Source organism: Engraulis encrasicolus, chromosome 23, assembly GCF_034702125.1.
Source record: "Engraulis encrasicolus isolate BLACKSEA-1 chromosome 23, IST_EnEncr_1.0, whole genome shotgun sequence".
Classification (NCBI taxonomy): domain Eukaryota; kingdom Metazoa; phylum Chordata; class Actinopteri; order Clupeiformes; family Engraulidae; genus Engraulis; species Engraulis encrasicolus.
The window spans coordinates 35629443-35642703 of NC_085879.1; the positions used below are offsets into that span (position 1 = coordinate 35629443).

The following is a 13261-nucleotide window of genomic DNA, read 5'->3' on the forward strand; positions in this document are numbered from 1 at the left end:
CATCGCCAGTGTTTGATGTAGGCTTTACACCTACAAGGATGTGGTCGTTTTTTGCACGGGATCCCGTGAAGGATTTTAATTATGAAATCATACCGGAGACGCAAGAGACCTCGGGAATATGGACTATACACCGAGGCAAACGAAAGGTAAGGACAATCTCGCTGTAGTAGCTGAACTACGCGACAAGACCTCAAAGCTATCAAGGCCATGTTAGCTGGCTAGCGAGTCCTCGGGCTGTATTTCGCTTGACAAGCTAGGTGCTAACTTGTCCAACATCATCTATCTGAATAAACGCCCTGGCGGTTTTGTACACTTCTAGCTGTGAGTGTTAACAATGTAAAAGTGAAGCCATTCAAGCTGTTGTCACAAGATGTAGACCATAAACCGAACTGGTCGTGTTGGAAATTCATTAGCAATCCATCAGGCAAACAAGACACTGCTAGAGAAGCCACGTACTGTACCGCCACGTCAAATCCTCTGACCAAAACACAGCTAGCTAACGTGCTAGCATGCTCCGAGTTTTGTCTTGTCATGTCATGTCATATCAACCCAACAACACTGACGTTTATCTTTTTCTGCACATTGGGTTGGAACATGGAACTGGCATTCAGCGCTGTTGTCCATAATGCTACTTTTGACCGCAAACTAGCCATGATAACAAGGTGGCTCTTAGGAGTGGGTCATCTGTCGTATCATAATCACACAGTATGTCCCATGCAATACATCATTGCTAACATCTGTCATGCAATGTCGTGCAGACTACTGGGGAGCCAGTGTCGGTGTTTGTGTACGAGGTGTCTCAAGGAACAGACGCACAGACCCAGCTGGCCAAGGCAGCGATAAAGCGCATGAAGACCCTGAGACATCCCAACATCCTCGCCTATGTGGACGGACTGGAGGTGAGTTGAACTTTTCGCCCGGTTTAGATTATAGATGGACCATGGACGCTATGGAGCATGTTCACCAGTCATACAGATGTGGTGGTCTGTTTATATTGACAGCACTAGCAGTGCTGCTGTGCACTTGCACAGGTTTTGTGTTCTTGATCAGGGCTTGACATTGGCACCTGCCAACTGGCCAAACGCTGGTAAAACTTGGCAGTGGCTGGTAATATTTTCAGTGTCCCTTTGCCGATTTGGCAGGTATCTTATTTCTCGGTATGACATATCAGAGTAGTCTACCGGTATTCTATTATTTGACCCTTGTGTATCAGTTGTTTATAAGCTCAGTTACTCCATTTCTAATTGTTAAATTTATTTACATGTAGGAAGGTAGGCCAATGCACTCATCTGGCTTGTAGAAAAGCTCAATGGCTAGTGACTCGGAGAAAACCACAAGCTACAGTGGCCTGCAAGTGGAAAAAGTGAATGTCAAGCCCTGTTCTTGATTCTTGTCAGTTGAAAGAACATAGTGAGTAATGAGGGGTGTTGTTTTCTCATTGACATTATTGTTTCAATAACCCACCATATTTTCTTGTTTTTTACCATCCATGTTTGACGTTGTGATTTTTGTTGCTGCAACATATCAATTTGTTGTATTTTCATCCTCAATGCAATATCTTGTGCAATGCAGTCGGAGGTGAGTCTCACAGACATCTGCCCAATAGGTTCACATTTCCTTTCCTGCTCACCCAATAGCTTTCTCCCTATTTCACCTTCCCTTGACACACATTGTAGAGAGAACCGGAGAACAATCCTCAAATAGCAGCCTCTGGGTGCTTTCCATTATCCTACTCCCGTCCTCCCTTGAGCTTGTGGCCTTGTGATGACGTCGCAAGACGTCATTGACGACTGAAGTTTAATTCAGTGTCTCACAAAAGTGCAATTCAAAGGTAATTTTCTCATTTGCAGTCGCTATCTTGAATGGGTAAAAGTCCCGCAAAAGTTGTTGTGGCTAAGCTGACAGCGGACAAACTTTGTTTCGTCCACGGAGGCAGGGCACCAGCTAAGCACAAGGCCACAAGCACAGCTCGAAAGCGGGGGTTAGGATAATGGAGAAAGAACCCTATGACTGTGTTTGCTTTTTTGAGCAAATATGCAATTCTAACCATTTTGGCCATGAAATAGCCATAGTTGCTACATTGACATTAAAACTCAACGAACAGTTTTTTTTCATGCAAGCAGTGTAAGAAGGATTGTTAAATTGACTGTGTGTTTTCTCTGTGCTCCAGACAGAGAAAAGCTTGTACCTGGTGACTGAGCCGGTGACTCTTCTGTCGGAGCATGTCAAGGCCCAGCCTGAGAGAGGAGGCTCAGGAGAGCTGGAGATCTCTTGGGGTCTTCACCAGATTGTGGTGAGTGGTTTATTTTATGCATGTTTGTTTTTTTGTCCTTTTTAGTTATTTCTTTCTGTTCAGCCATGGCTCAATGGTAAGAGCGCTGGTCGTTAGATCAGAGGGTAGCAGGTTCAAAGACACTGCAGCTACTATGCAAAACTAAACTACTGTCAGTGCTGATAGATTCAGACAATGGCTGGGTCACTTGGAAAACGCTTCCACCCACTTATTCAAGTCTTGGTGCTGCAGGGAGGCATTCATTTGGACCTTGGGGTGGCATATCCCTTTTAAGTTGGTTCTGCTGTATATGCAAGAAATCTAAAGGAAATAGTTGTAAAATGGTTATATCATCAGGCATTAGCTAGATATACGTAGATTTGCAACATAGAAACAGTGTCAATCCCAACAGCACTGCAACAAGAATGTTTGACATTTGCCTGCAGTATTGCCTGCCTGCTTGTCATGCCATAGTGTTTCTCTTTAACTTGGAGGTAGAATGATTTTATACAGGAATTACCAGTTTTACCACAGCCCTAAATCTAGCACCTCAGACCACAATCGCTTAACAAGCCCTGCTACAATCGATTATTGATGTCTTAAGTGCTTGTCTCATCTTTCTGAAGAATGCCAACTCATCCCACGTCAATCAAGATGGAATAGCATGCCTTTTTTATTTTCAATATGCACTTCTAGGATGATAACTACACCTAAGTACAAGAAGATTGAAGCATCTCGCTCATCACCAGTGGTATATGTTTGCGCTGTTCCTATTACAGAAAGCCTTGAGTTTTGTTGTGAACGACTGCCACCTGCTTCACAACAACGTGGGCATATGGACCGTGTTTGTGGACCGAGCCGGCGAGTGGAAACTGGGAGGCCTGGATTACATGACGTCTCAGCAGGGGGACACCTCCGGCCTGCTGCCCCCCAGGACCGTGCACCCCGACCTGGAGAAGTACGACCCACCGGAGAACCCCAACAGCGGGGGCGAGACATGGTGAGTACCCCCAGCAGGCCATCGTGGCTCGAAACGGGGACGTTTATGTTACATTACACTTTGACTTACATGACAGCTTAGCTGACGCTGATGAGAGTTGATGCGGAGGGTTGATGGTAGCAGGATTGGTGAGATGGGTACTAATGCTCTAGGTAGAGAATCTGATGAAGACAATGGTGGTCAAAATGTAATCTTGCCTTGGGAAAAAAACATATATAAGTGACTTGCAAACTCACTCTTGGGTCAGCCTTTGTCCGGCACCTTTTGTTGGGATGTTCATAATCTCCCCCCTTCAACCTTGAGTACCGTAGTAGGCCATCATGGCTTGAAACAGGAAGTTAGTGGTAGACAGGAAGTAGTTGTTGGGCAGGAGGGGGTTGAGGGTAGGATCGCCTCCGTGGAGAAAACAATAAAGTTTCCCAGCTGTCAGCCTAACCACAACAACTTTTGGTAGACCGTTTTTCATTCACCATCCCAATTGCAAATGGGAATATGATATTAGAATTGAGCTTTTGCGAGATATTGAAATATAATGCTGTTGTCAGTGATGTCATCATGACCTATTACTTCCTGGTATGAGGCCACAAGACGCAAGGTTGCATATTGGAACGCACACAATGTTCTTTTGCCTGTCTGACATCATCCCCTCCCTTCATATCTTCCTCAGGGCGGGAGATGTGTGGCGACTGGGTTGCCTCATCTGGGAGGTATTCAACGGCCCGCTGGCCCGGGCATCATCCCTACGATCCCTCGGAAAGGTGCGTAAACAGGCATCAGAATAAGTAGAGGTTTAACTGTCTCTGTTTTTTTCATGACGCTGTTACCAGTTTAATGCATTTAATTGGTTTCTTATTGACTCATGAGGATGCATCCAGTATACTGTATAAATGAACAATGTTTGCAAGAAAGCAAATACAAATTTGATTGTGTAAACACAGGCCTCTGCAGCATGATGTTAACATCACATGCTTTGCATGGGCTTAGTTAGCTCCTCTGTCCTCTATGACATTGCATCATACCCACATGCATTTGCCCACAAGAACGTATCCATAGTTCACCCAATTTTAAGAGAAGGTGTAAAATAAATAATCAGTTAAATGTGTGCTGCGTATACACAATATTGGACTTGTTCCTGTGAGGAAGCGATAAACACTAGGAGTGCTTGTGTTTGCCTACATGTTATTTTTCCAGATTAGTCAGGAATTCCTGTTTTTTTCTACCCTTAAAATGCATGAGTAAAGCCACTGTTCCCATAAACAACTCTGTAACACACGCTGCAGTTTATTTCCACCACCTTTTTGGCCTTAACCAACCACAGCTCTTTATTGAGAGGCTAAGACCAATTCACTATGAGTAGAGTAGAGTATAATTTATTGATCCTGAGGGAAATTAAGGCGTCAAGTAGCATACATACATAAATGCAGAAGAAGTCACACCCCCAGTTAGTTCCATCAAGGAATCAAGAAAGACTTGGTAAGTTTACTAACACCCAAAAAGCTCACCAGAGATGTCTGTTGTCAATCTCCGTAGATTCCAAAGGCGCTGGTCCCCCACTACTGCGAGCTGGTCGGAGCGAACCCCAAGTCGCGGCCCAACCCGGCCAGCTTCCTCCAGAAATGCAAAGGCCCCGGCGGGTTCCTGAGCAACAGCTTTGTGGAGAGCAACCTCTTCTTGGAGGAAATCCAGGTGACTATGCAACAAATATTTTCAATATGGTAACCAAGATAAATCACATCGCCAATGCTACAAAGTGGGATCAAGTCTGGTCTCCTAAATGGGTGTGATTTTTCCATTGAACTCCATTCATTCTCCTAGTGTCCAAAAAGGGCATGGCTGTCTTAGGATTGCAGCTTAGATCCTTGCGTCTCATGGATTCCGGAAGAAACTCCTTATAAACTGTGTCTACCTCATCAATCGTCTGTGACTACACCCCCATCTGCTCCTCCCCCTCCCCCTGCATTGAGGACCATTTCCCCCATCGTGTCTGGCACCTATCTCCCTTTTGCATATAGCAAAGCTAATAACCTGGCCTTTAGGAAGGTGTTGGGTCAGATATTGCAATTACTCTGTCTGTCTGTCTGTCTGTCTGTCTGTCTGTCTGTCTGTCTGTCTGTCTGTCTGTCTGTCTGTCTGTCTGTCTGTCTGGTTGTTTATTTGCCTGTTTTCCCCCATATGTCTTAGCACCACCTGAAGAGGGTGCAAAGTACATCACACGCAAGTAGCGTTAAGCAGTGGGCCAGGTTACCACCTCCTCTTCCTCCCCGTTGCTCTGAGGACCATAACCTCATCATGTCTGGCGCCTATCTCCATTTTGCATATAGCTCAGCTAATTGTCTCCTGTGATATGCAGATGAGCACGCTCACTAGAAGAAATCATAACAACAACAACAGCAACAACAACAAAGTTTTATTTGTACAGGGTTTATAGCTTTTAACTTCAGCTCAAGCGAGGGTATGGGAGTCTATCTGCGGAGGCCAGACAGGCCAGCCGTGCTACTTCTTTTGAAATGGATCGTATTAGCTCCAGGTTACAGATTAGTTTGGCAGTGACTGGTTATAGGGGCCGCTTTCTCTTGTAGTTTTTATCTTTGGTTGGAGAGACAGATGTGTAATGACTTTGTGTGTGTGTGTGTGTGTGTGTGTGTGTGTGTGTGTGTGTGTGACCGTGTGTGTGCACAGATTAAAGAACCAGCGGAGAAGCAGCAGTTCTTCCAGGACCTGAGTGAGAATCTGGACTCGTTCCCAGAGGACTTCTGCAAACACAAAGTGCTCCCCCAGCTCCTCACCGCCTTCGAGTTCGGCAACGCTGGCGCCGTGGTCCTCACGCCACTCTTCAAGGTACTGTCTCATCAGCTCATTAGCTTCTCATGTAGTTTTTTACATTGCGTTACATTTGGCAGACACTTTTATCCAAAGCGACTTACTGTCAAGGACATAATCACAGCATACAACACTTGCAGATACAAAGTGCACAGGAAATATACAGAACAATAGGTGGAATAGTTTTTAACTAATAATGTAAACTGATTATGATCGGAAGAAGTTTCGGTAACACTTTATTTTAGGGACACATCTATTAGCACTAATACATAAAATATTAATGCATGTGTAAGTAACTTGTAAGGCATGTATTAAGCAAAATAAGACAGTTGTTAAGCATGTATTCACAAATGTCTTGTTCATGCACAATAAGGGATTTATTACCAATATAACCTTAGTAAGGACCTAGTAGACCTAGATTTCTATTTATGTGTAAGCAGTTAGGGCCAGAATACAATGTGTATAAGCTCCTGGTACACTGTGTGAACAAACCCTGAACAGTGTGAAAACAGATGTGGAATAAGGGTCCCTATTCTAAAGTGATGCATTGCTCAGCCCAGATGGCTTAGGGCCCCCGCACTACCTAGGGCTCTCTCTCTACGTCCCCCCCTCCTCCCGGGAAGCAAAGTGTAAGAATATTTCAGAGTCTACATTAGTCTCAGTAGGTATGAAGATCTCACTTATGTCAATGAGTTATTGGAAGCATTATATAGCAAGGATTGGACGTAAAGTTATCAATGACGGTGGGTGGTGAGATGTCATTTTTTTCATACACCAATTAGTTTTAATTGTAAAAACCCTACAATAAATGCAGAATATAACGATGAGTAATAGTTTGGAAGCGAAACTAAGCTATTCCTTTCTGATAAATAAGTTAATGTTTGAGAAAACTTAGCTACAAGAAGTGCAGTGCATGATGGGTAGGCTACGCCCTTAGTCAGAAATGCAATGCATGGCCAATGCAGCAATGATAATATTTCTGTTGTTACGTACATGGCAAATTGTTTGGATAGCAACTAAATTTCACAAGTGAGGGGAGGAGCTAAGGACGTAGGCTCAGAGCTGGGTAGGTTGTCTGTTGGCCTAGATTGCGTACCCATCATGCACTGCACTTCTTGAAGCTAATGTTCTCAAACATTCACTTAATTATCACAAAAGAGTAGTTTAGTTTTGCTTCAAAACTATTATTCTAATGTTCTGCATTTATTTTGGGGTTTTTTTTTACAATTAAAACTCAGTGGTACATGAAAAAAAATTACATCTCACCAACCCACCGCCATTGACAAGTGTACGTTCAATCCTTGCTATATATAGGCTCTTGTTACCTTCCTCTCATTGATATGAACAAGAGAAAACTAGATGACTCAGCTGGGTAAATATTAATTATTTGATATACCCTTACACTTTGTAGATCGGGGGGCTAGGTAGTGCAGGCCTGGGTGGTGTGGGGGCCCTAGGACTTTGGTAGTGCAGAGGCCCTGAGCCATCTGGGCTGACCAATGCATCACTTTAGAATAGGGACCCTTATTCTGCATCTGTTCTGTCTGTTCAGGGTTTGTTCACACAGTGTGTCGGGAGCTTATACACATTGTATTCTGCCACTTACTACTTACTAATAAATAGAAATATAGGCTTACTGGTCCTTACTAAGGTTATATTAGTAATAAATCCCTAATTGGGCATGAACAAGACATTTGTGAATACATGCTTAACAACTGTCTAATTTTGCTTAGTACATGCCTTACAAGTTACTTACACAGGCATTAATATTGTATGTATTAGTGCTAATAGATGTGTCCCTAAAATAAAGTGTTACCGAAGTGTCTTAAAGGGACAGTTTGGTCAATTTCAACATGCAGTTGTAATGCTCACACTACCCTGGACTTGTCAGTGCCTGAGATTTTTTTTTCTTCTTCTTCAGCCGTTTCCGAGATCCTGGTCATTGTAATGGGGGCAGCTCTTTGTTTACATTTCAAAAAAACATTTTTATTTATTCCCAAAAACATCCAAAAGGTTATAAAACATCAGCAGACAACTAGCAAACAGCAGTACCTTTTGGGAAAATATTTAGAGTTGGCCTATGTTTCATTTTTTAAAAATGTAAACAAACGCTGCCCCCATTAGAATTGCTCATATCTCGGAAAGGGCTGAGCCGAAAAATGTGGCATCACCAGGTACTGACAAGTCAAGGGTAGCGTGAGCAATACAACTGCATGTTGAAATTGACCAAACTGTCCCTTTAATGTAAGAGACGAAATGGCTTCCCGTGAAATTGCCCACGGCTTAACTGTTTTACTAAGGTGACCTGGAGCAATAAGGATCTTCATAGACACAACTGCCGGTAACAATGTAAACATTAGCGTTCAGTATTGATGTAAATAGTATATTAGCAGTCTATTTTGTGTAATGTTCTTTAATAAGACTACAATTAGTTGTCATATTAATTACAATTGGTAGGATTATTTAATGTTTTAAATTATATTTTGTAATTTGTATTACATTTTTACTAAAGATGAAAAGCTTTTTTTTTAGTAGCAGCTTTTCATTTCTGCTGAGAGCCAGTCATTTACAGTTGAGATGTTTGTGTGTGTTTGCTACTGTAGGTGGGGAAGTACCTGTCAGCGGAAGAGTACCAACAGAAGATTATTCCAGTCATAGTAAAAATGTTCTCCTCTACAGACCGGGCCATGAGAATACGGTTACTTCAGCAGGTGAGCTGTTTTGTCACTGAAGTACTTTCCCCCATTACATTCCCTAAGTCAAAACACGCGGTAACCTTCTTGGTGGAGGTAATTATTTACACAGCAGACTCCACTAATAGGTTTCTGATGGAAGACACCACCATCAAAAATGCTCAAAATCCCCCATTTCCTTCGGCGTTAATATCAACAGGTCTACCAACAGAAACAGATTTTAGATTCTATCCATATTATGTATGAAAACTCTCTCCATACAAGCAAAACGTGTGAACATTTCTCCTTCCCTTGCTATTTTCCCAGATGGAGCAGTTTATTCAGTATCTGAATGAGCCAGCAGTCAACTCCCAGATTTTCCCTCACGTCGTGCACGGTTTTACAGACACCAACCCAGCCATCAGAGAACAGACGGTTAAGGTAACGGCACTTCACAAGACAAAGAGGCATCATGAACGTGTCTCGATCGGGTCCCAAAAATCAGGTGTGGGACAGGAGCAGCCTGACATTTAACATTTACAGGTTGATGGCAACATCTGGTTATTTCCTGCATAGAGTTCATTCTTGCTTTCTGATTATATTATATGAATACTTTTAGTCGTGTCTTGAGGTAATAGTCATTTGGGATGAATTGTGGCTCAGTACTTACTGACAGGCAACATGGCAGGATCAGCAAGTACCTACATGGGTGGAGTGTTCTGACTCCAGTAAGGTTTTAGTGCTATATGATATTTGCACAAGATTATGAAATGGGCATACTATGACGCACTGTGTTTAAGTCTAGAAAATATCGCTCTAAGCCAGCAAGCCTTTTAAGAATGAGCCCAGTCCTTAGCCGTTGCCACTTCACTCTGTCAACCTGTCACAAGAGCACACACTTGCCAGAACTTCTCAACTGCCCTTACATTACCTTACATTCATTTTGGCACGTCAGTGTTATCCAAAGTGACTTACAACTGACAAAGGATGCCAAGCCAACTAAATGCCTGATTTGCAAAGTGCATTTAGAGCAAGTTGCTGGGCAGAGTTGCAGGCTCAGTGCCTGGTTTCAGAGCAGGCTTGACAGAGTTTGTTTGCAAGAGGGTCCATGACATTTTAGTAGTAGCACAAGTCAGGGTGCTGCAACCACAGCTGATGCTTCTATTGTATGGATTAAACTTGTGTATTTTTTGTTTTCAGTGGATTATCTAAGGAGCATATTTATTGCCGTACATTATTTACCAATTACTGATTAAATTATGGTTGTACCACCTGACGTCTGAGCCCAAAAAACTTTGACCCAAGAATAAAATAGAAATTGTCACTGAGCCATTTATTTTCTGTTCTGTCCTGTAGTCCATGCTGCTATTGGCCCCCAAGCTGAACGAGACGAATCTAAACCAAGAGCTGATGCGGCACTTTGCCAGGCTACAGGCGCGAGACGACCAGGGCCCCATCCGCTGCAACACCACCGTCTGCCTTGGCAAGATCGCCCCCTACCTCAACGCAGGAGTAAGACACTCATGCACATCCATGTCCTTACATCTACCTTGTCTACCTCCTTCTCTAAACATGAACATCGCACCGGACTACAAGTCACACATTTTTGAAGTGTTATTATATCCATAGTAGTGTATGTGATTCTATCTGACAAGCGGTGTGTGGTTACTGTTCGTCGACTGGAATATAAATCGCATGGCCAGCCGAAACATGAAAAAAAGAAAAATACGGTACTCATCTATCTTCAATCTGTGAAACCTGTAGCCATTTTGGTAGCAGCCAAACCATGAAAAAAGTGTGACTTATAGCCTGAAAAATACGGTTGTAAAGAACCCAGTAGTCAGTGGTTCTATAATTGTTTTGTTATGAGAATTCTATTGTTATGTTTGTGGCCGCTGTTATGATTTCAAGATTCTGAAGAGCAGTCAGAGCCTAATGAACCCGTAAGTGCAACCAATTCCTTACAGTGGTACCAGATTTATGTATATTGAAGAGAAATAAAATCTTCACTCTGTGAAACCTGTAGCCATTCTGGTGGCAGGGTGGCGGGGATCATGATGTTTTTATGTCGGCGATATCTATGCTCATCCAGCCGGTGACCAAGCAGTTTTTATAAAAGAACTGCAATCAATGTTTCTCTTTCCCTCTCCCAGACGCGGCAGCGCGTCCTGATCTCGGCGTTCTGCCGGGCCACCAAAGATCCCTTCCCAGCGTCCCGAGCGGCGGGCGTCCTGGGCTTCGCCGCCACGCACCACTACTTCAGCATGATGGAGAGCGCCTCCCGCATCCTGCCCACGCTCTGCACTCTCACCATCGACCCCGACAAGAACGTCAGAGACCAGGTACACACTGCACATCTCCTCCTACATCCTCGCCTTCCCCCACACACTGCATGTTATGCTTTACTAAGTATGCAGTATGTAGCCCTCCCCACATACTGCACGCTATGCTTTACTAAGTACTGCAGTATGTAGCCCTCCCCACACACTGCATGTTATGCTTTACTAAGTATGCAGTATGTATGTAGCCCTCCCCACACACTGCATGTTATGCTTTACTAAGTATGCAGTATGTAGCCCTCCCCACACACTGCACGTTATGCTTTACTAAGTATGCAGTATGTAGCCCTCCCCACACACTGCACGTTATGCTTTACTAAGTATGCAGTATGTAGCCCTCCCCACACACTGCACGTTATGTTTTACTAAGTATGCAGTATGTAGCCCTCCCCACACACTGCACGCTATGCTTTACTAAGTACTGCAGTATGTAGCCCTCCCCACACACTGCACGCTATGCTTTACTAAGTACTGCAGTATGTAGCCCTCCCCACATACTCCCCACACTCTGCGCACACACATGAACGTCAGAGACCAGGTTCACTACACACCTCCTGCTTCCTGAGTGAGGCCTATTTCTGATAAATTGCCAGGGACACCGACCTCATACTATTGTTTTGTTTTGTTTTTTTCAAATGGAATGCAAGTCCAGGTTTTTTTTCAGAGAAAAGTTTTTCACATTTGCTCCGACTGTTTCCATTCCAGGCATTCAAAGCCATTAAGAGTTTCCTCGACAAGCTGGAGACCGTATCGGAAGACCCGTCCCAGCTGGAAGAATTAGGTACTCATAATGGCTTTACCAGAGATTCTTTAAGTATATAGAGATATGCCAATGTAATAGGTTTCTATGGGCACCTAACATGACCAGGTTCCGGTCTGCCTAAAGGGGCATGTCATAATACTCCTAGCATTGAATAGAACAGTCCTTAGGTCTGCTTAGGTCTGCCTAAAGGGGGATCCCCCCCCTTGCAATTGTAGAACCCGGAAACAATGGGCCAATGGAACCTCTCTCTCTCTACTCTCTGATTTACAGTGTTTCCCCCAGAAGTTTTGTAAGTCAAGGTGGTGGGGCGCTAAAAGTATATATTTTTTGGCTAAGCATATTTAGAAATGACATTCTCAACATGAAATAATATGTTACATAATGTATCTTTTCAGGGGACCTAGTCAAGGTGGTCGGTGTTTCTTGTCAAGGTGGCCGCCTTAGCAATAAAGTGCTGGGGCAAACTCTGCTTTAGATGGCGTTGCAAGTGAAAGAATGCCATGCTGTCTTTGACAGATGTGACAGTAGTGTGTGTAATATTGTTCATGTTGAAATTAGACCATAAGTGGTTTAATTTTCCACCGTGAAGCCGTTTGGACTTGCAGCAAGTAGTCTGAAGTTGACAGGAAGATCTTTAGAAGTGCACAGTGTAACAGCATTCATGCTGCCCCAGCCATAATCAAAGTATTCATTGTGACTGATGTACTTACTACTTACAGCAAGTGATCTGCCAAATAAATGAATATCACTTCCTATTTACCGTTGATTGTTGACTGTGTCCCCTTGCCCTTGTGCCCACACAGAGAAGGAGGTGATGGCGATGAGTCCCGGGGCCGCTGGCCAGGCCGCCACCTGGGCAGGGTGGGCCGTCGGAGGCGTGTCTTCTCTCACCTCCAAGCTCATCCGCAACACACCGGCTGGGGCCGAGGGGGCAGCCAAGGAGAACACCCCTGCAGCCGCCGCCACAGCAACCGCCAATGGCGCCGCAGCCAACGCAGCAAGCCCTGCTGCAGACGGGGCCGGTAAAAGTAAGGCTTTACGGTGGTCCGATTCGTGTTTTATTGTTTTTTAGTCGCTCACACACACTTTAACATCTTTTAAATGCTTTTAGATCTATTGTTCTTCTTTGTTATTTAGTTACTTGCACGCAACTCAGACACGTCTACATATTTTAAATACTTTTAGATCTATTGTCCTTGTTTGTTCTGTATTGTTTTCCTCTCTGTTTTTCTTATTATTTCAACAGTTGGAAACGGTTTTGCTTTTTCAGATCACGACTTACATCTATTGACTTTGTTTCTTGGTTTTTGTTTTTGTGTCCATTTTCCTTATTATTTCACAATATTGTTTTCTCAAAATGTAGTTTGTCTTGCTTCTTTTTGTATGATTTTATAT

General features: G+C 43.6%; 1 protein-coding gene across 1 annotated transcript in view; it reads left to right on the top strand.

Moving 5' to 3' along the window:
* Positions 1 to 13261, top strand: part of scyl1 (SCY1-like, kinase-like 1) — a 19331-nt gene continuing 6070 nt past the window's right edge. Inside the window, exons 1-13 of the mRNA XM_063190068.1 lie at positions 1 to 146; positions 759 to 899; positions 2171 to 2293; positions 3052 to 3272; positions 3940 to 4030; positions 4803 to 4958; positions 5952 to 6110; positions 8696 to 8803; positions 9092 to 9205; positions 10121 to 10276; positions 10918 to 11106; positions 11809 to 11884; positions 12670 to 12894. Coding sequence (XP_063046138.1) covers positions 39 to 146; positions 759 to 899; positions 2171 to 2293; positions 3052 to 3272; positions 3940 to 4030; positions 4803 to 4958; positions 5952 to 6110; positions 8696 to 8803; positions 9092 to 9205; positions 10121 to 10276; positions 10918 to 11106; positions 11809 to 11884; positions 12670 to 12894 — 1867 coding nt within the window. The 5' untranslated portion in view covers positions 1 to 38. The remainder of the gene's footprint in view (positions 147 to 758; positions 900 to 2170; positions 2294 to 3051; positions 3273 to 3939; positions 4031 to 4802; positions 4959 to 5951; positions 6111 to 8695; positions 8804 to 9091; positions 9206 to 10120; positions 10277 to 10917; positions 11107 to 11808; positions 11885 to 12669; positions 12895 to 13261) is intronic.